This window comes from Lithobates pipiens, unplaced genomic scaffold, assembly GCF_037356315.1.
Source record: "Lithobates pipiens isolate NorthernLeopardFrog02 unplaced genomic scaffold, aLitPip1_a1.2 Scaffold_28, whole genome shotgun sequence".
NCBI lineage: Eukaryota > Metazoa > Chordata > Amphibia > Anura > Ranidae > Lithobates > Lithobates pipiens.
Window position 1 is genome coordinate 131,841,976 of NW_027507789.1, and position 20,681 is coordinate 131,862,656.

General features: G+C 41.6%; 1 protein-coding gene across 1 annotated transcript in view; it reads right to left on the reverse strand.

The window, feature by feature from the left end:
- Positions 1-1,200: 1,200 nt before the first annotated feature.
- The window catches only part of SOST (sclerostin), a 30,848-nt gene continuing 11,367 nt past the window's right edge, over positions 1,201-20,681 (reverse strand). The window contains exon 2 of the mRNA XM_077459585.1: positions 1,201-2,094. Within this exon, the coding sequence (XP_077315711.1) occupies positions 1,676-2,094 (419 nt within the window). The 3' untranslated portion in view covers positions 1,201-1,675. The remainder of the gene's footprint in view (positions 2,095-20,681) is intronic.

Below are 20,681 nucleotides of genomic sequence, written 5' to 3' on the forward strand. Positions count from 1 at the left end.
TATAGTAAGAGGGTCTTTTAAAATGAACCAGGTTTATAAATGTCCCTGGATAATAGTTAAAACAATGGCAGTTTTTATTTTACTTTTCTTAATCTATATAATTTTGCTTATTTTTTGAAAATTTTTGTATTTCTTTTTGTTGCTCAAACTTTTTACCTGTCCATATATGGAACTCATCAACTCCATTCATGTTAGGAATAACATGAACATACTGTATACAAGAATTGTAATACAATTTTATTGCACATTCTTTGCTGCTTTTGTAGTATAGATATCGAGATAAACTGAAGCGCCTAAATTATAAAATCAAAAATCAATCCTGCTATTAAATCTACAATGTAAATCTACAAAATGCTTTTGTGCAACAATAATATATACAGTATTATACATTTTAAAAAATATTTTTATTTAGATATTTTTGGGAAAAATACATTTTCAGAACTTGCAAATTTTCATTTAGAATCTAATCTTATTTTATAGAAATAATAAGAAATGTTTTTATTTATTTTTTGAGTGCTCATTAACACTGCCAAAACGAGGACAAATACCTTAAGCTGGCCAAGTACAGTTAGACCTAGTTCAGACTGTAGGTTGAGGGAAAAAAAATTAAAGGGATTCTTTAATCCATGCTATACAATGCAGATGTGCAAATCTCCTGCTGACATTACTGTTTCCCAATGTGGTCACTGTCAGAATACCTGAACTGCAGCTGCATCTAATTGGATGCAACTTCTGTTTGGCTGTCAATTTTCCATCTAGCTCCTTTCATTTTTACATTCATTTTGTTGAGCCAGAGGATGAAACAGGTCCACCCATGGAGTGATTTTCAGATTGTTCATCAGGACCTGTTGAAGTTTGCATAGTGTATAGACAGCTTTAATTTACTTAAATCAATGGATCGAGCACTAAAAATGTTATTTTATCAAGCAAAATAATTTTTAATTATATTATGTATTTCTTAGCGTACCAAGGTATACCATACGTATATCTGAATATATAAATAATATATGGATATTACATTTGGGAGGTGGAGGGGTTTTATTTATAATCCATACTTTTCAATATATATATTTATTTACATATTTATTTTCAAACTTCCGTCAACATATTTCTCTTTATATTTAATAAAGCCTTGAGGTGGTAGATCTTTACTATTTCTACATTTACTTTTTTTTTTCATTTATCTAGAAAGCTACATCCTAGAAATGATCCGTTGATCAGGGATGTTATCCCTTATGTATTTGCATGCACAGGATTGCACATGCAGGTAAGCAACAGGGAAAATACAATTTACCATTGCTGACAACATGTGTGAATCAAGCCCACAAATTGCAAAGTTCTCTTAATATAGACACCCCAATCTCTGCCTGACAATCATGTATCAAAACTGCATAGACATTAACTTATGACGAAAAATACATGATGACCTCACTATTCAGTACAGAATAAAATATTATTGACTAAAGGATATATTCAATATATTCTATCCCCTACTTCAGTTCAGCCATCCTTCAATAATCTCTCCTTGGATCCCTACTCAGTTTAGTCTAGATAATCCCTAAACTATAATCTATAGGAATGTATCCAGATTCAATCGGTGTGCTGTATGAATCAACACTATTTGTATATTTCTTAAAACATACATATACAAAACCTCTGATTTATTATTGGTTGATCAGTAGGCATTTTCTAGCTCATGGTGATTTGATTTATGTCTAACCCTGGCAAGATGAGGCTTCTTGTTCTTGGAAGTCCTCACCGTTTCCTTGCCAATAGTTTTCAGCTCTGACTGGTTGTGGAAGCGAGTGTAGCGTTTGCAGCGACATGATGTGACCACTCTGATCTTGTATGTTCGTACTTCGTTGTCAGGGCATAGGAGCTGAATACGTTGTGTGTGGCTGTGGGCTGGCACACAACGGTAATCCGATGAGCTCTGGCGCCACCACTTTCCTCGACCGATGGAGTTTGGTAGGAGATGAGAGGGTAAGCATTGACCAGAACAAACCAGCTCTTTGGTTGGCTTCACACTGCGACATGGACCGTCCGTTATATACTGCGTGGAATGTAGCTCTCTACAGCTGAACTCGGAAAGGTCTGAAGAATAAAGAAAAAATTGACTTTATGAACATACTGAACGCTTGACATGACAATAAAAGTTCACACGTACAATACATAGTAAGTATCAGATGTGAACGAAAATAAAATACCCTTCTTACAATCACCAGAGTGGAGCAAACAATTTTGAACAGTTGTACTAAAAATGGTTAGTTTGATTTCACTGCACACTGTGAGATTCTCACTTTGGGGTTGATTTATTAAAACTGGTGCACTCCGAATCATAGTAGCCAATCAGCTTTTAATTTAACTTCAGCTTGTTCAATTAGGTTTTCGCAATAAAACCTGGAAGCTAATTGGTTTCTATGCAAAAGTGCACTCGATTTTTCACTTTCCAGCTTTAGTAAATAAACCCCCCAGTGCATTAGAATCTGCAACAAGTCACAGAGGACAGTGGTCATCAACCCTGTCCTCAAGGCCCACTAATAGGCCAGGTTTTATGTATTACTTTGGGGAGATGCAGACTAGAATACTGCAATCACTGAGCAGCAAATGATATCACCTGTGATGTATTTCAGTTATCTTACAAACCTGGCCTGTTAGTGGGCCCTGAGGACAGGGTTGATGACCACTGACATAGGACACACCTTATTTCCTGGCTGGAGGAACATCATTGTCCACAACAGGGTGCTATGATATTATGAGAAGCTATGCACAACACCTTGCCAGATACTTCCACCAACGATGATCTGCTTGCATTGCATAGCAATGCACAGAAACCCAGTGATGACATTCCCGGGTCTAAAATAATGTATGTAATAAAAACAAAACGTTTTTTTTTTTTTTTTTTAATACATTGGCATGTTGGGAGAGAGGAACCAGGGAGAGCAAAAAGACTTCAGTTTTAATTGTACTCATTGTGATGCACTCAATGAACTGTTAAGTCTTTGAACCTCAAAGACTCCCTCAGTCTCCCAGAAAGGTGAACTGTTCAATTGGACGATGTAATCTCTTGAGATCTCATGCAACCATCTTGGTGTGGGGCCCTATATTATTATAGGCTGAATCACATCATTTGGGCACACCTTGAGTGGGTGGTAGGTCAAGGACAGAGACCCCACTGGTGAAGTAAAGTGCATAGTGCAGGGAGAGGTTCCAGACAAGTAGGGTCAGATCAGGGAAAATGCATTCCTAAAGAAAACATCCCGCTAGCCACGCTAGTAATATGGGGCTCTTTCCAGCAGCATTATAGTGCTGTTCCGGTGCACTGCAACCTGCCACCTCTCCATTGGAAGCTCTCCTTTGGCAATACAGACCCAAGCCTGGGAACTCCAACTGATATATTTCCTTATATCAGTGCCTAAAAGATCTGTTATGCATTACTGCTAACCTATATACAATATAATTACAACATCAAGGTCTATGTGTGTGTACGGTCTCCCTGATTGGGTACCATGGGCCCTGTCCTGCTGCTGCATCCATTGACACAGACAGCAGAACTCGGCCCCACCGCCCGAATCCTGTGTCACTGGATTTGATTGACAGCAGCGGGAGCCATTGGCAATCTATCCAATGAGTACCCAAGACAGCAGCTGGAGCTGCTGTGCTCATTCGTGTCGCTGGAAAGATCAGGGTCAGGTAAGTAAAGAGTGGGGGAGTCTGAGGTTTTTCACTGTAATGCATAGAAGAATTCTTGGAGATTGAACAGGCAGTGAAGAAATCACTATAAACTAAAGATGGCGATCAAAGGAAAAGTGTCCCCAGTAGAAGTTCTCTTCTATTTCTGTAAAATGTTGGATTTTTTTTGTCCTGGTGACTATTATCATAGAGAGGTTGAATCTCCTCAGTGGAGACTCAGATAACCATAAAAACCCGACATAAGTTCTTATAATACCCTATTATTCCAAAATTAAAAATGTGTAATGGTTTAATGGCTTTGAACCATATGTGACTCTGTGCAGTAAAATGGGCTTTGATTTCAGCTACAATGACAAGTAAAGCTACTTAAACACACGGCCTATTGATTACAGGAAGAACTGTTCTCGTCATTCTTATTTTTCCTTTTCTAAGAAAAAAGGTTACTTTACACCAGACACAATGACCTCTATTTTCTGTCTACAATATAAGCACACAGACATTCTCATTCAGTCAATAAAATAAAGGCTGAAGCGAAAAACTCATGCTGTTACACATCCACTCACCAGGTTAAACGCCTGTGGATAAATAGACAAATTAAAAACTAGTGGATATCCGAGAATTATATATCAGCTGGCAAATATGTTGGATTCAAGCCTCCAGAACTGATTCAGTGTTGTATTATTTGACGATAAAATGCATAGCTTTCCTCCTATAAAATATACCAGCCTGGCTTACCAGGGATTACATTTTTTGTAAACCCAGTCATAAATGTGTATATATAATCTTTAGCCATTTCAGGACTGGCATGGTCGCTGGCCCTTTACACACCCCCAAAAAAGTCACACAATATTGGTGGTCAGCCACTCTGAGAAATACTATGCAGCCCTAAATAGAGTGCATGCATATATACAAGAACTGGCTGCAGGGGATCAGCAACACTGAGATGCAACAAAGAATTATATTAAACAAAAATGGATACACTGTCCAAACTAAATGTTAAGGCACTTTCACACTGCACTGTTGCAAAAACGCAGCTAAAATGCATATGTGTTTTTCTGCAGTGTTTCTGGTGCATTTTGCATCTATGAAAAAAGGACATGTGACTTAAAAATGCACCAAAAATGTAACCACAAGTTTGTGTTTTTGCCGTGTTTTTCATGACTAAGAGAGGTGCCTATTTCGTGAGGCTCCCCAAAACAACACATATCCCCCTTATCGTAAATAACTTATGATTGACCAGACGACACATTCTCTTTTTGGAGTTGAATGGCCATAGCAGCCATCTTTTTATTACCAACATATGAAAAAATACAAAAATCTTAGAAAAACATAACTTAATGCATATAAATACATTTTACAACAAACATTATAAACCAAATATATCTCTGTATTACATATTCCTGATCTAGAGGTCTTTGAAGGTAAACTATCATTTCCAACCAACTAGTTGTATCGGTACACCCATGAACAGGCCCCCCCGCCACGTATTACGAAAGCTCGGGGACAAAAACCAGCAACTTCCTTCCAGATACAACCTTCTGCAACATCTTTACCATTTAAGGGAATGGACACCTATAGCTCCATATGAGCCCAACTCCCCTAGAGCTCCATTATTTTAGCACCGCCTTCAAAGACCCCATAGACCTACTGCTGCTACTACGATAAACAATACAACCATCCTGGCATACTCACCACCGTCAGTAAACCACCCAACAAAAAGAACGCCCCGAGACCATATCTACCCACACCCATAAACCGTAAAATAGGGAGGGAGGGTGGGAAAAGCTCCTGCTTCCTGTTAATATGGTGCAGACTAATTCCCTAGCGCGCAAGCTCTGCCCACCTCCGCTATGCTCGCCGCCCATCGCCTGCCTACCGCCCATCTCCTATTTAGCCTCCGCCTCACATCCACCCCCCTCGTCATGCCGGCCCTCCCCCTAGTGTCTGTGTCCGGGCCGTTTCTTTCTTTTAAATTTGGAGGTGCACTTTTTTTTACCCCACCAAAAATGCAGCATATATGACTTTTAGAAACACAACTGACCCACAACTGACTGGTGTGAAGAGTTCCATAGGATTTAATGGTCGTGCATTTTTATTCTGCTTTTGGTAAGGCAAAAACAGAAGAAAAACTGATCAGTGTGAAAGGGCCCTTATTTTATTGGGCTTTATTTTAAATTTGATGGAGCCTACACATGGTCGAATTGTACGATGGACTCGTTCTGTCTGACCTTTGCTGTCAAAAAGTCTGGTCGTGTTTACGCGGCATTAGACATCACCTATTCCCTTTTAAAATACAAGCAACAGCAGCAGTCAGAAACTCTAAGGCCTTGTACACACGGTCAGACATTCCGACAGAAAATGTCCGATTGGACCGTTGCTCAGATCATATTCCTACACCAAAGCTATTGGCTACTAGCCTGATGGTAGTCCCGTCATAACGAAATAACGTCACCACGTTCTGAACGATCGAATTTTCCGACAACTTTGTCCGACCATGTGTATGCAACAGTTTCGGACAAAATCCGATGGATTTGGTTGTCGGAATTTCCGATCGTGTGTACAAGGGCTACGTTACTACCTCCTGTCCAATGAACTAGCAAAGAGATTATTTGAACCTTTTAGCCATTCTATTTAAGTAAGTTGGTTGAACTGAAAATGGAAACAAACGCTCATCAAGCCTTGTCTCATTGGTCTCCAGCACCTGATTGATTGAAACTCAATAAAATTTAATTATACACTATATTCCTATGCTCAAGTCAGTCTTATGCGGTCAGTCAGTCTTAATTATGTGATGTATTTATTAGAGAACACCATAATAGTAATGTTTTTCATTTATGTAATTTAATGGTGTAAGGTGGACAGGTTCAACTGGTAAAAGGATTACAGCAAGACTACAGTTTGACATTGAACATTAAGGCAAAGATCAAGCCTTCTGGAACAATGTGCTATAGACTGATGAATAAAAGATAGAGTTGTTTGACCACATTAATTGTAGGTGTGTTTGGTGCAAACCGACAACAGCATTTTGGGAGAAGAACCCAATATGGTAATAGTGGGATGCACCCCAAACTTTGTGAAGAGAATGTCAGCATGGTATTGAACACAATGGGGTTGATTTACTAAAACTGGGAAGTGTAAAATCTGGGGAAGCTCTTCATAGAAACCAATCAGCTTCTAACTGCAGCTTGTTCAATTTAAGCTTTGATAAAAAAAAAAAAAAAAAAAAAAACCTTGAAGCTGATTGGTTTCTATGCAGAGCTGCACTCTGTATATGTATTGTATTGTATTTAATAGCATCCCAGTCTTAGTCCGTAGGGTTCAATATTGAGTTGGCCCACGTCTTCCACCTATAACAGCTTCAACTCTTCTGTAAAGGCTGTCCACAAGGTTTAGTGTGTCTATGAGAATGTTTGACCATTCTTCCAAAAATGCATTTGGTCAGGCAGGCACTGATGTTGGACAAGAAGGCCTGGCTCGCAGTCTCTGCTTTAATTCATCCCCAAGGTGTTCTATCGGGTTGGGTTCAGGCCAGTCAAGTTCTTCCGCCCCAAACTCGCTCATGCATGTCTATATGGACCTTGCTTTGTGCATGGTTGCACAGTCATGTTGGAACAAAAAGGGGCCATCCCCAAACGGTTCCCACAAACCTGGGAACATGAAATTGGCCAAAATGTCTCAGTATGCTGATGCCTTAAGAGTTTACTTCACTGGAACTTAGGGGCCAAACCCAACCCATGAAAAACAACCCACACCATAATCCCCCCTCCACCAAATGATTTGAACCAGTGCACAAAGCAAGGTCCATAAAGACATGGATGAGTGCGTTTGGGATGGGGGAACTTGACTGGCCTGCACAGAGACTTGACTTCAACTAAATAGAACACTTTTGGGATGAATTAGAGCAGAGACTTTGAGCAAGGACTTTTTGTCCATATCAGTGCCTGAACTCACAAATGTGCTTCTGGAAGAATGGTCAAACAATCCTATAGACACATTCTTAAACCTTGTGGACAGCCTTACCAGAAGAGTTGATGCTGTTATAGCTGCAAGAGGTGGGCCAACTCCATATTGAACCCTTTTGACTTGGGATGCCAATAAAGTTTATGTGCGTGTAAAAGCAGGTGTCCTAATACTTTTGGTAATATAATGTATCAGTGAGGCTAAGATATTGACATATAATTGAACTCTGATACATCTCAATCTCTCAACTTCCATTCATTTTCCAAAACATGACACAGTAGCCCACCTAGGAGAAATTGTGAGGCTTTCATAACAATAATCATCTGAAGAACATTAGGCAATCCACCAAGAGATGGCCTAGTCCAGTGATGGCGGACCTTGGCACCCCAGATGTTTTTTGAACTACATTTCCCATGATGCTCACCTACACTGTAGAGTGCATGAGCATTATGGGAAACATCTGGGGTGCCAAGGTTTGCCATCACTGGCCTAGTCAAAGCTCTGATTGAAATTCTATTGAGTTGCTGTTGGGAGGGGCAGCCCATACAGCCCACTGACATCTTTCAGCTAAAGGAGGAGTGGTCACCAGTTAATATTTTTAGGGTAATTTAACAGACTAGTGGGCAGTTATACAAATGCTATAAAGTGAATTTCCACAGTGCACAATTACATGTATTGATATTTGTGTTGAATATTTAATTAAAAATGCGAATTGTCCTTGTGTTTTATTCCAGTATATCAGTTGGCACAGTTTAAATGAAGATCTAATATCTGCCTGTTCAAATATGTTACACTTACTGGTGGATTACTGCAGGCAGTTAATTTCATTTAAATTCCACAAATGTGAATACTGGCCTGGCAGAACATGCAAAGCTGCGATGACAGTTGATGAAAACGCTCGGATTGGAAGCATTATTAAAATCAAGCTACACAAGGAAAGTAGAGCATGTATACAGCTAAAACTCCCATCAGTAATTCCAGTTCCTCGGGAACACTTTAGGAAGCCTTTATTCTGCACATAGCTGCTGCTTTTGGCAAGCTGTGAAGACAGCGTGTAGCCCTATAGATCAATTGCTAACATATTATACCAGAGGCACTTCGAAAATAAAAGGTTTATGGAATGATGAATATATAGTCCAATCAGTCCTCAATTGGCAGCAAAAATACTTTTCTGTGGGGAGGCGAGGGCTCTTGAAAATAATCTGAAACTCTGTTTAAGCAATCACTTCTGTTTCGAGATGAGCCATTTCTGTTCCCTAAACATGTGCTGTATACAAGGTAGCACCATCTCTAAAACCTCATTTACATAGGCGCTGAGGCCTGTACACTAATAGACTGTGTTTTTTATGCAGCTTGGGTCGCCAGATGCTGCGTACGGGCAGTCCATGTAAATGCATGTAGGCAGATGCAGGTATTCTTCTTGTCTGCAGGTGGCACTGTGCCAGTACTACAGGGAAGAGGAGTCTGTTAAAGTGGTTGTATACCCAATTTTTAAACTTTTACCTACAGGAAAGCCTATAATAAGGCTTACCTGTAGGTAAAAAAAATATCTCCTAAACCTGTACGGTTTAGGTGATATTCCCCTCGGTATGCGCCGCTGACTGCAGAGGCGCATGCGCACAAGGGGGTTCTCGGCCTGAAAATCCGGCAGTGGCCGGCCGGCCGGCCGGAATGAAATCTCTTGCGCGCATGCGCGGGAGTGACGATATCGCGGCTCCGGCCACTCACAGCGCCGGAGCCGCGATACCCGGAAGAAACGCAGAGGGAGCATGTCAGCTCCCTCGGCGTGGATCGGGCCAGATGTCGGGGCCTCGTTCTAAGGTAAGTATTTCATAATGAGCTAGTATGCGGTGCATACTAGCTCATTATGCCTTTTGCTTTGCAGGTTTTAAAAAAATAAAAATAAAAAAAAATGTGCGGGTTTACTACCGCTTTAAAGTGGTTGTAAACCTCAGACATGGAACATGAAAAAAGCACCTTCTATACTGTGTACTTTTCTCTCTCCAAAGCTCTGAGCGTTATTTGTCTGTGCTGCCTGGTTCCTCGGTTATCAGCCTGACTCAGTTCTGGCAGCTTTTTGGTTCACACCAGATGTGGTGTGACTGCGATGGGTGGCTATTCCAGCATAGTCCCACCACATGGACTAGGCAAAATGCCTTGTCTTCCATGTGTCCAGGTCACACTATTGCCTCGCACCACGCGGTCCAGAAATTGATCTTTATGAGATGTCTGTGTGACATTTCAATAAAGGTTGTTTAAAAAAAAAATAAAAAATAGAAGGAAACAGTGCAATCCACTGAGCTTAGCACATGCCCACTGCACTGATCTCAGCCAGATTGTACCACGTACCAGTAGCTGCACTGCAGTGTGAACAGGCCCTCAGCCTGTGACTATTAGCCACAGGGCCCCTCACCTGCACCCACATGTCTCTCCAACTGGGATGGGGCGGCTGTGTCCATGCAGTCAGTCTGTCTCTATACACTTACATGGGCAATATCATGGCTGTTCAAACATATGGCCCAGTCATGGTCTACGGATATAAGCACGTGCAAAAATTAGGCCTAACTACTCCATCTAGTCACTGACATACGCTGTATATATAACTGTCATAGGAAGGGCCAAATTGTCTTCCAAGTGTGGGCTGTGAAATCAATTTTCTTTCTCTAGGTTTTGCAAGAAGCAAGATGTCAGTGCAAGTAGGGAGCATTGAGATAGGATCTGAATGATTTCATTGCTTTCCTTGTGAATTTCAAGGATGAATTTCCCTACAGCGTCTGAAGCTAACGTGACCAGCAAGGAATGTTTTTTAAGCTCATTGTTATATAGTAAATGTTGCACACTCCGTGTATAGAGTAGGTCAATTTAGTTTGGCTCCTCTATAGGCAGAGGTGTTGGGGTTCATTTCTTTGTGCTTAGCTGTGCAGAGATCCAAGGTCTGGGTCTAATTACCTCCCCCCGGCCTCTAGATGTTGCTGGATAGTTCTGCAACTTAGAGGGTGAAGGAATGGAAGCTAAAGCCTGATTATAAATGGAGTTTCCATCAATCCCTGCGGAGGTGAGGCCCAAAAGGTGGAGAAAGCCATAAATGTTCAGGAGCCTGGCAGTGAGGGAGCAGAATGCAGGGTCCAGTCACTCGTAGGGGACCCCTGAGCTGGGGGCTCTTGGGCAGAAGGAAGGTCCAGAGCTGGAAGTCTCATCCCTTTGCCAGCTTCAGGTACGCTTAGCTGAAACCACCCTGACAGACAAGGTCCAACATTTATAGCAGCAAGCCTATATACAGCAGCTTCTTGAACTTCAAGACTTTTTGTCGTAGTTTTTGCTGTGTCAATAATCCTACAGGTGGACAGCGCTGTTGATGTTAATAACTAGCAGCCAGAGATATTAGCAAGTCCTCAAGATTACATTCAAGTACCAGGCATCCCATGTTTTCCCATTCCCCATTCAAGTTTATCCCCAAATGAACAAAACCAAAACAGTACCCTGTACTGATTATTGAGCCTGTGAGAAAGTTGAAAAATTCCTGTTGCCTGGCTTTGTGAAAAAGGGAAGGCCCCCAAAATCCAGCAGCTCCTACGGCAGTGAGCGTGGCATAAATAATTAAAAGATACGTTTATCTTTTCAAAAAAAGAATACATACATATTTTTTGCAGGTTTTTTAGGAGCCCGTAAGATATTGTCCCTTTGACCAGCAGATCACCGGTGCAATCTCAGGCTCCTGCAGACTGTCTGTGTAAGCTGTCTGCTCATACCTTCTATGGGCAGGTAGTTACTGAATGACAGGGAGAATCAATTAACTACTAGAGCGCTCAATAACACTCTGGTAGTTCATTGAGAACTACAAGCTGTCAGCTACAATGCTGTCGCTACTTGCAGTTCATTAATTTACAGAACTCTGTGAATGAACAAAGCAGCCAAGTGGGCAGAACCTTGCACAGCTGTGTTCATTTCTAATTGTGATAGCGGGTACAGGGAGCAGATCCCCGGGCCCTCTGTCAAAATTCAAAGCAGGATCGGGAAGAGGCTGCAGGAGTGGGAACATGTTACATATTCCACTTTTAAAAAGGGTGGAACATGTAACACATTCTAAAAGGTGAACTTATCCTTTAAATGTCTATAACCTGTTGACAGTTGTTCTTTAAAGCTGTATTTAACCATAAAGCAAACATTTTTTTATACTGTTGTGTAGCAATTTTTAGATATGATGGCTGCATTAGTTTTCTGTTTTAGGTCTGATCAAGGGGAATGCTTTTTGTGTTGGCTTTACCTGTCACCCCAACCTGTATTTAACTTTTATACTGAGCGCACCTCTACACCCATCCAAAAGTATTCTTTTTTTTTCATCTTTTCCACCACTTTCAGAGAAGCGCTGTAAAATGCTCAAGTCATGCGCTTCTATTGAAACCTATGGGACCAAAAATACTTTTATTCTGCCAAAACAGAAACTCATGTACTTTTTTGAGCAACAGGCATTTTGCTTCAGGTGACAGGATGCTTGCATGTGAACTGGGGCTATTGAAATGAATGGGATTTGGCTTGTTGACTTTATAGAGCTACAAGCTTCAAACAGAAAATTGCTCAGGTGTGAACGGGGCCTTAATGAAATTGCAAAAATAACACAGTTCGGGAATGTAGTCAAAAACAGACACCAGAGTTTGGAAGCCAGAGCGGGTAATCAGATGACCCGGGTCAGGAAACCAGAAGTCAGAGTAGTCAGAAGCAAAACCTATGAACAAAAATTGAAGGGAAGTCAGCCAGGCTAAGTCATACACAGGAAGAAATGCACTTAGAGATCATAGACCACACAAGGGCAAGGAGGAAATGAGCTAAGCTATTTAAATAGCAGAAATGGGCTGGCTGTAGGCTGGACTAATAAGGCAGGTAATGGTAACTATGTGAGTCACTGTGGTAACAATGGGTGGCTGGTAATTAACTGACAGCTGAGCAGCTTCTGAGCACTGAAAGAAAGAAGCTGCTCATAAGTAGCAAGAGCCAGCCCTGACAAATAGTGACTGACATTAATGCCGCGTACACACAACCGGACTTTTCAATGGACTAGGTCCGACGGTCTTCCCGGCGGACTTTCCGAATGAATGGATTGGCCACACACAATCACACCAAAGTCCGACGGATTCGAACGTGATGATGTACGACCGGACTAGAATAAGGAAGTTCATATTCAGTAGCCAATAGCTGCCCTAGTGTCGATCTTTGGATTTCTTGATAGGAACTGGAGCATTAAGAATGCGTGCAAAATCATGTCACCTTTGTGCTCATTCTCATGCTATGTACATAGGGCAGGCCACTGAATAGTATGGGTTGCTCTATGTGAGACAAGCACGGCATAGTAAGCTCATGTAGCTTTTTGGCACATTCTATTTTTGCATGTTTTTTACTGCACGTCTAACGCATTTGTTGCATGATTTTTCATAGGGAAACGTGCATCTGCTTGCTGAATTTGGGGTGTTAGTAACAATGAATGGCACCACAACTGTGACAAGTGTTTTTCACACGTTTCCTACATTTGTAAAAATAGGCAGGCGCTTACAAAATTCTCAGGTGTGAATGGAGCCTAAAGGTGTCACAAATAATAACTACATAAAGCACACGTCAATACTAAGGATAAAAATTTGCATGGGTTTTATGAACTTGGCACAAAGCTTCTGACTTAGTCCAACATTTCATTTTATGTGTATACATTTTTTTATTCCATAATAATTTTTATTGAGCAATGCACCCAAATTTTTGCAGGACAGTCCTCCCATTTTGGAGATTGACCAGTGCTCCCCCAAATCCTAAAGAAAGTCATACTGGTATATACACATTAGTTGTGCTATATGTATGTAAGTATAATCTCTTATATGTAATCTCTTTTAAGAAAATCATCCTGCTACTGACTTTAGATATAACAGAAGGAGCTCAGTGTGCCAGGGGCACACATTTTTTATACCCCTATGTCTTGGCGGGAGTACTTCCGGAAAACATTAGCTAAAATAAAGGTAGCAGCACTAACACAGACAAGCCTGCATTCCATGTAGCATAGTGTGGCATTACTCCCCTCTAATCACTTAAAATGTCTGACGATTGAAATACCCTTATTTCCTTATACTTGCATCTACTCATCACATATAATAGGAGAAAAATACTCATTTTAATAAGATGAAGGGGAAAAAAAAATCACTCTTTAAAGCAAATATTTTCTACCCTGGGGGTGTCATGTCTAATTCAAATGCTTTCACGGATGAATGGATTTGCACATCCAACCTAACAAGCCTTGAAGAATTTTGGAGTATATAGCCTAATGCTTCAAAGCACATATTAAATGTTCCTTGTGGCATCAAGTCAGACCCGGGTTTTACTTTATAAATGATTTATAGAAGGTGCAGGAGTGAGGATGACCACATTTGCCTTTTATGTTTATGATTGTTATTTACACCTCTGTTGTATTTAGTAGATTCATTGAAAAATCCTGCAACAGACATTGGCAAATATACATTGCCTTGAAAAAGTATTCATACCCCCTTGACATTTTTACATTTTGTCATGTTATAACCAGAAAACGTAAATGTATTTTATTGGGATTTTATTTGATAGACCAACACAAAGTGGAACATAATTGTGAAGTGGAAGGAAAATGGTAAATGGTTTTCAATTTTTTTTACTGATAAATATGTGAAAAGTGTGGCGTGCATTTGTATTCAGTCCCCCTGAGTAAATACTTTGTAGAACCACCTTTCACTGCAATTACAGCTGGAAGTCTTTTTGGGGATGTCTCTACCAGCTTTGCACAGCAAGAGTGGCATTTTTCATCTTTGCAAAATAGCTCAAGCTCTGTCAGATTTGATGGAGAGTGTTTGTGAACAGCAATTTTCAAGTCTTGCCACAGACGCTCTCCATCCAATACGGTCTTTTTTTTCTTTTTTAGTCAAAAGTTCTCTACTACTTTGAGTATTACTTATTTGCTATATCCGTAGTGCCTATATCCTTGCCTTTTTTCCTTTGTTTATAAAAAAAATCAATAAAAACTGGTATTTTAATTAAAGTGGACCTGAACTCAACAAATATAGATTTGCTATGTTACAGAAAACATTTAGAAAGGTAAATTGTGCCCAAGCAGTAACCTGATGGGATTTTTTTGTCTTGAATTCCTCCTGGTAGTTAGCAGTGAACTTCCTTCTATGTGATGGTGCCTAGGCACTCCTGTGGCTACAACTTATTTGCAGCATGAAATCTAGGGCACTGCTGCATCTGACTACTAGCTTAGAAGATTTGGAGTGCAATTTAGTATTGTCACAAGTATTATTGGGTGGAAAAGGGGGCATAATGTTATAGTTGATTCGTGTAACTCAGGCCTGATATTGCTTGCTTATGCACCGATTACTTAAAGTGGGGTACCCCCTAAAAAAAAAAAATTAAAAGTCAGCAGCTACAAATACTGCAGCTGCTGGCTTTTAATAATCGGACACTTACCTGTCCCGGGTTCCAGCGATGCGGGGGAACGAAGCCCCCCCCTCGCTCCCCGCTCCGCTCGCGGCGCCGTCATGCATACTGTGGGCACCCGGCTGTGGCTTCACAGCCGGGCACCCACTGCGCATGCGCGAGCGGCGCAGGGCGCCGTGATACGCCGTACAGTCACCTGGGACACGTGACAGGTCCCAGGTGAATGTGCGGCGCGAGGGGAAGTGATGTCACCAGCCCGGGCAATGAAGAAGGCAGACTACGAGGGACCCCCTAGCAACCGGTATTTAGAGGTGAGTAAAAATTTTTTTTTTTGCCAATTATTTTTTTTTGATTTTTTTTTTGAATTTTAAGTAGTTTTATTTTTTGGGGGGCAACTCCACTTTAACCACTTTCCGCCCGACATATAGCAATATGACATTGGCAAAGTGGTTGCGATATCCTGACCGGACGTCTTATGATGTCGCCAGGATATCAAGCTGCTGCGCGCCCCCGGGGTGCGCATCGTGGCGATCGGTGTTGCAGTGTGTCAGTCTGACTCACCACAACACCGATCTAGGTAAAGAGTCTCTCTCAGAGACATTTTACCACGTGATCAGCCATGTCCACTCATGGCTGACCACGATGTAAACAGGAAGATCCGTTGATCTGACAGACGCGAGTAGAGGAGATCCAATTGGCTGCTATTCTGACGGGGGGTCTGTGCTGATTGATTACCAGCGCAGCCCCACCCCCACGAGGATGCCCACACTGGACCACCAGGGACGCCACCAGGACCACCAGGGATGCCACCATTAGTCACCACCAGGTATGCCACCTAGACCACCAGGGATGCCAATCATTGTCCACAATGGATGTTAATCAGTGCCCACAATGGGCATCACTGATTGGCAGACATTGTTTGGCACTGATTGGCATCTATCAGTAACATCCAGTAATGTACATTAGTGCCAGCTATCAGTGACCATCCATGCCCATCCATGCCACCTTTCAGTGCCCATCAATGCCGCCTATTAGTGCCCATCTGTGCCACCTATCAGTGCCCATCAGTGCCGCCTTTCAGTTCCCATCAGTACCACCTATGTGTACCCATCAGTGCTGTATATCAGTGCCCATCATCAGTGGCCATCACTGCCACCTCATCAGTGCCACCTCATTGGTGCAACCTCATCGGTGCACATCAGTGCTACTTTATCAGTGCCCGTCAGTGCAGCCCCATCAGTGCCCATCAGTGGATGAGAAAACTTACTTATTAGAAATAAAAAAAAAAAAGTTTTGATCTTTTTTTTAATTTGTTTTAGCAAAAAATAAAAACCATAACCATGATCAAATACCACCAAAAGAAAGCTCTATTTGTGGGAACAAAATTATAAAAATGTGTTTGGGTACAGTGTTGTATGACTGCGCAATTATCATTCAAAGTGCGACGGCGCTGAAAGCTGAAAATTAGTCTGGGCAGGAAGTGTCCGGTATTGAAGGGGTTAATATTGAAAGGCAATAGAGATTGTCATGTGTGCCTCATGCTCAAAAGTATCAGTTTTGCTCTTTAAAGAAGTTAAAATGATCTATTCCTACGACTTCCAAATCCTTTCCTTTTTGTTCCTGACGCACAATCACATGTGGCCTGGTGCTGCTTTGGAACTGCTGCGTAGCCTAAACAATTCTTACATCATGCAACAAAGCACGTTAATCACCTTATTCTTTTATTACTGAAAAAAAACAACATCAAATTATTTGTTATTGAAAAAAACATCAATAATTTCTACCCCCGGTACGTTTTACAGCATGGAGTTAATGCTATTCTATCATATTAATAGTAAGTAATCAAATTTCTTTTACAGTATCTAACATGCGTGAAGAAAAAGACTGTTTAATTGCCCACGGTTGTTAAGGGTTACAGGCAATTTATGGATTGGCAACCTCCTTTTGAATCAAAAAACAGATATGCAGATTTCTGAGCAGTACATTAAGGAATAAAATTGCTGCATTATGTTAAGTGCTTTACTGCAACCCCTGGCGCTTTGTCACAGTGTTTTCCCCTTTGAGGTCATCAGCTATGATAACCCCCGGGTCTCTCTTCCATTTGTTATGTGTCAGTTTGAAGGCTTCACAGCAAGGCTCTGCGTGCTTATTGTACTTCTACATACCACCAATGGACATGAAAGAGCTCTGTCATTTAATTGGCAGCCTGTCAATGGATTGCCCTGGCTGAAATGAATTAAAAGCAGAATGCAAACTGTATTGCCGCATTTGTGAAATCCATTCAGCGATTTCCTGTGTGGGTGTCTGAGGCATTCTTGTTCTGAGGCACTGAATAAAAGAACATTTCTTCTCCGCTTTAACACAGGGATCGTTTATGATCGATGTAAACTGGGAAATGAGATGATGTGTGTTTGGATTCCGGCTACACATACACAAGACATAATACCACCGTATCTGTGCTCTGAATAAATAGGTTTTCTCCTAGTGCTCCAGTATGATTTTACAACTGTTTAAAGTTTATGTAAACCCCAACAATGAACTTCTCTGACTTTCTCCATTTTGGTTAAATATACAATTGAAATTCTTTATACTTAATAAGTACAAAAAATACCTGTTGATTCTGCCAGAAATCCAGTATTTTCCTGTGCAGTCTTATCTTAACCACTTGCCGACCAGCGCACGGCGATATACGTCGGCAGAATGGCATGGACAGGCAAATGGGCATACCTGTACATCCCTTTAAATTTGCCAACGTGCCATCGCGTGCGCACCACCAGTGGCGTGCGCGCTGGTCGGGACCTCCGTGAGTTGGATCACGAGTCCTGCGGATTCGATCGCCACAGGGATACCTGCGATCGCCTCACGGGGAGGAAGAACAGGGAGATGCTAATGTAAACAAGCATCTCCCCGTTCTGCCTAGTGACAGTGTCACTGATCTCTGCTCCCTGTGATTGGGAGCAGAGATCAGTGATATGTCACACGTAGCCTAGCCCCCCACAGTTAGAAACATGCCCCAGGACACACTTAACCCCTACACTGCCACCTAGTGGTTAACCCCTTCACTGCCAGTGTCATTTACACAGGAATCAGTGCATTTATGTAGCACTGATTGCTGTTTAAATGACAATGGTCCCAAAAACGTGTCAAAAATGTCTGATGTGTCTGCCATTATGTAGCAGTCATGATAAAAATCGTTGATCGCCGCCATTACTAGTAAAAAAAATATATATATTAATAAAAATGCCATAAAACTATCCCCTATTTTGTAAAAGCTATAACTTTTGTGCAAACCAATCAATAAACGCTTATTGCAATTTTTTTTTTTTTTACCAAAAATATGTAGAAGAATACGTATCGGCCTAAACTGAGGGAAAACATTTTTGTGTGTTTTTTTTCTAAATTTACGCTTTTTTTTTATAGCGCAAAAAATAAAAACTGCAGGGGTGATCAAATAACACCAAAAGAAAGCTCTATTTGTGGGAAAAAAAGGACGTCAATTTTGTTTGGTCGCCATGTCGCACAACCACGCAATTGTCAGTTAAAGCGACGCAGTGCCGAATCGCAAAAAGTGGTCTGGTCTTTGGCCAGCAAAATGGTCTGGGGCTTAAGTGGTTAAACAATATGATCACAGTGCTGGCAGTTCAGTGGAACAAAACTTTCTCAATCAACAGTAACTTTTTTTTAACCACTTGCTTACCAGGCATTTAAACCCCCTTCCTGCCCAGACCAATTTTCAGCTTTCAGCGCTGACGCACTTTGAATGACAATTGCAGGGACATACAACACCGTACCCAAATGACATTTTTATCATTTTTTTTATTCACACAAATAGAGCTTTATTTTAGTGGTATTTAATCACAGCTGGGGTTTTTATTTTTTGCTAAACAAAAAAAGATGGAAAATGTTGAAAAAAATAAAAAAAAATAATGTTTCATAGTTTGTTATAAAATTTTGGTAATTTTTCTCCTTCATTGATATGCACTGATGAGGTGGAACTGGTGGGCACTGATAGGCTGCACTGGTGGGTACTGATAGGCTGCACTGATGGGCACTGATAGGCACAAATAAGGCAGCACTGATGCCCACTGACAAGATGGCACTATTGGGCCCTGATGGGTGGCACTGATAGGTACCACTGATAGATGGCACTGATGGGCACTGGTAGGCGACACTGATGGACAGCACTGTTTATGAGGCACTGATTGGTGACACTGATGGATACTGATGGGTGGCACTGTGGGCACTGGTATGTGGCACTGGTAGGTGGTGCTGGTGGACACTGGTAGGTATGCACTGGCAGGTGCCACAGATGAGCTGGCAGGAGCTCTCCTTGATCGGGACTAATGTCCCTCTAAGAGCCGCTGGTAATCAGCTTTTTTTTTTCTCCTCACGAGTTGGTATGCTGCAATATATTACTTTTTTGTTCTTGGGTTTAGATATACTTTAACACACAAAAACATTTTATCCAAAAAGATCAAAAAGCGCAATAGTGATTTTTCTCAAATTTTAGGTGACCACAAGATAGGGTACACATATGCTGACCTTAGACTGACTAGTACTGACTATTAATGAGTGCTAATTTGTAATATAGGAAAAATAAAATGACCTGTACATAGTATGGAAGCAGACATAGACATTTTCACGAATGCTGGAATATCTATGCAGCACAGCATTGAATCATTCCCTTTTGACCGAAAGTTTACTTATTTTGCATACACAACATACATATTATTATGTACAGCCAAGGTCTACAAAAGATATGGGGCTAGAGCCCATAGCAGCGTAGTAAAGAAAGTCATACGCTTGGGCGGGCATATACATGTATATACAGTAATATACGTGTGTGTATATATATCCCCAGGGAGCCACCCACTTACATCAGGGTACCCAGGGAGCCCCACCCTTACATCAGGGTCCCCAGAGAGCCCCCCTTAAATCAGGGTCCACAGAGAGCCCCCCCCTTACATCAGGGTTCCCAGAGAGCCTCCTCCTTACATCAGAGTCCCCAGAGAGCCCCCCTCACTTCCATCAGGGTTCCCAGAGAGCCCCATTTATATCAGAGTCCCCAGTGAGCCCCCACATCCATCAGGGTTACCAGAGACTCCCTTACATTAGGGACCCCAGAGAGCTTCCGCCTTAATTCAGGGTCCTCAGAGAGCCTCTCCCTTAAAATCAGGGTCCCTAGAGAGTCTCCCCCTTGCATCAGGGTCCCCAGAGAGCTCGACACTTACATCAGGGTCCCCAGAGAGCCTCCCCTCCCCTTGGGGACCCTTGCCGAGACTCGGAGCTATGGGCCCCAGATTCTGGGTTATAGCCCCAAAAGCCACCCCCTAGCGATGCCACTGTGTACAGCTTATATATGGAATATAGGGACAGTGGTGGCCATTTACTTTAGTATGATGTTTCTAAAATCTTAGTCGGTCATACTACAATCACCATCTTTGCCATTTGTAAATTAAATCTGTAACAATACTGTCTAAAAGTTTGGAGCTAAGTTTTTGAGGGTAGATGTACCTCCTTACACTTTGTAGTCTATGCAGAATTTCAGGTCTGGCCAACCAGTTCTATTTATGACATACACAGTGGTCTAT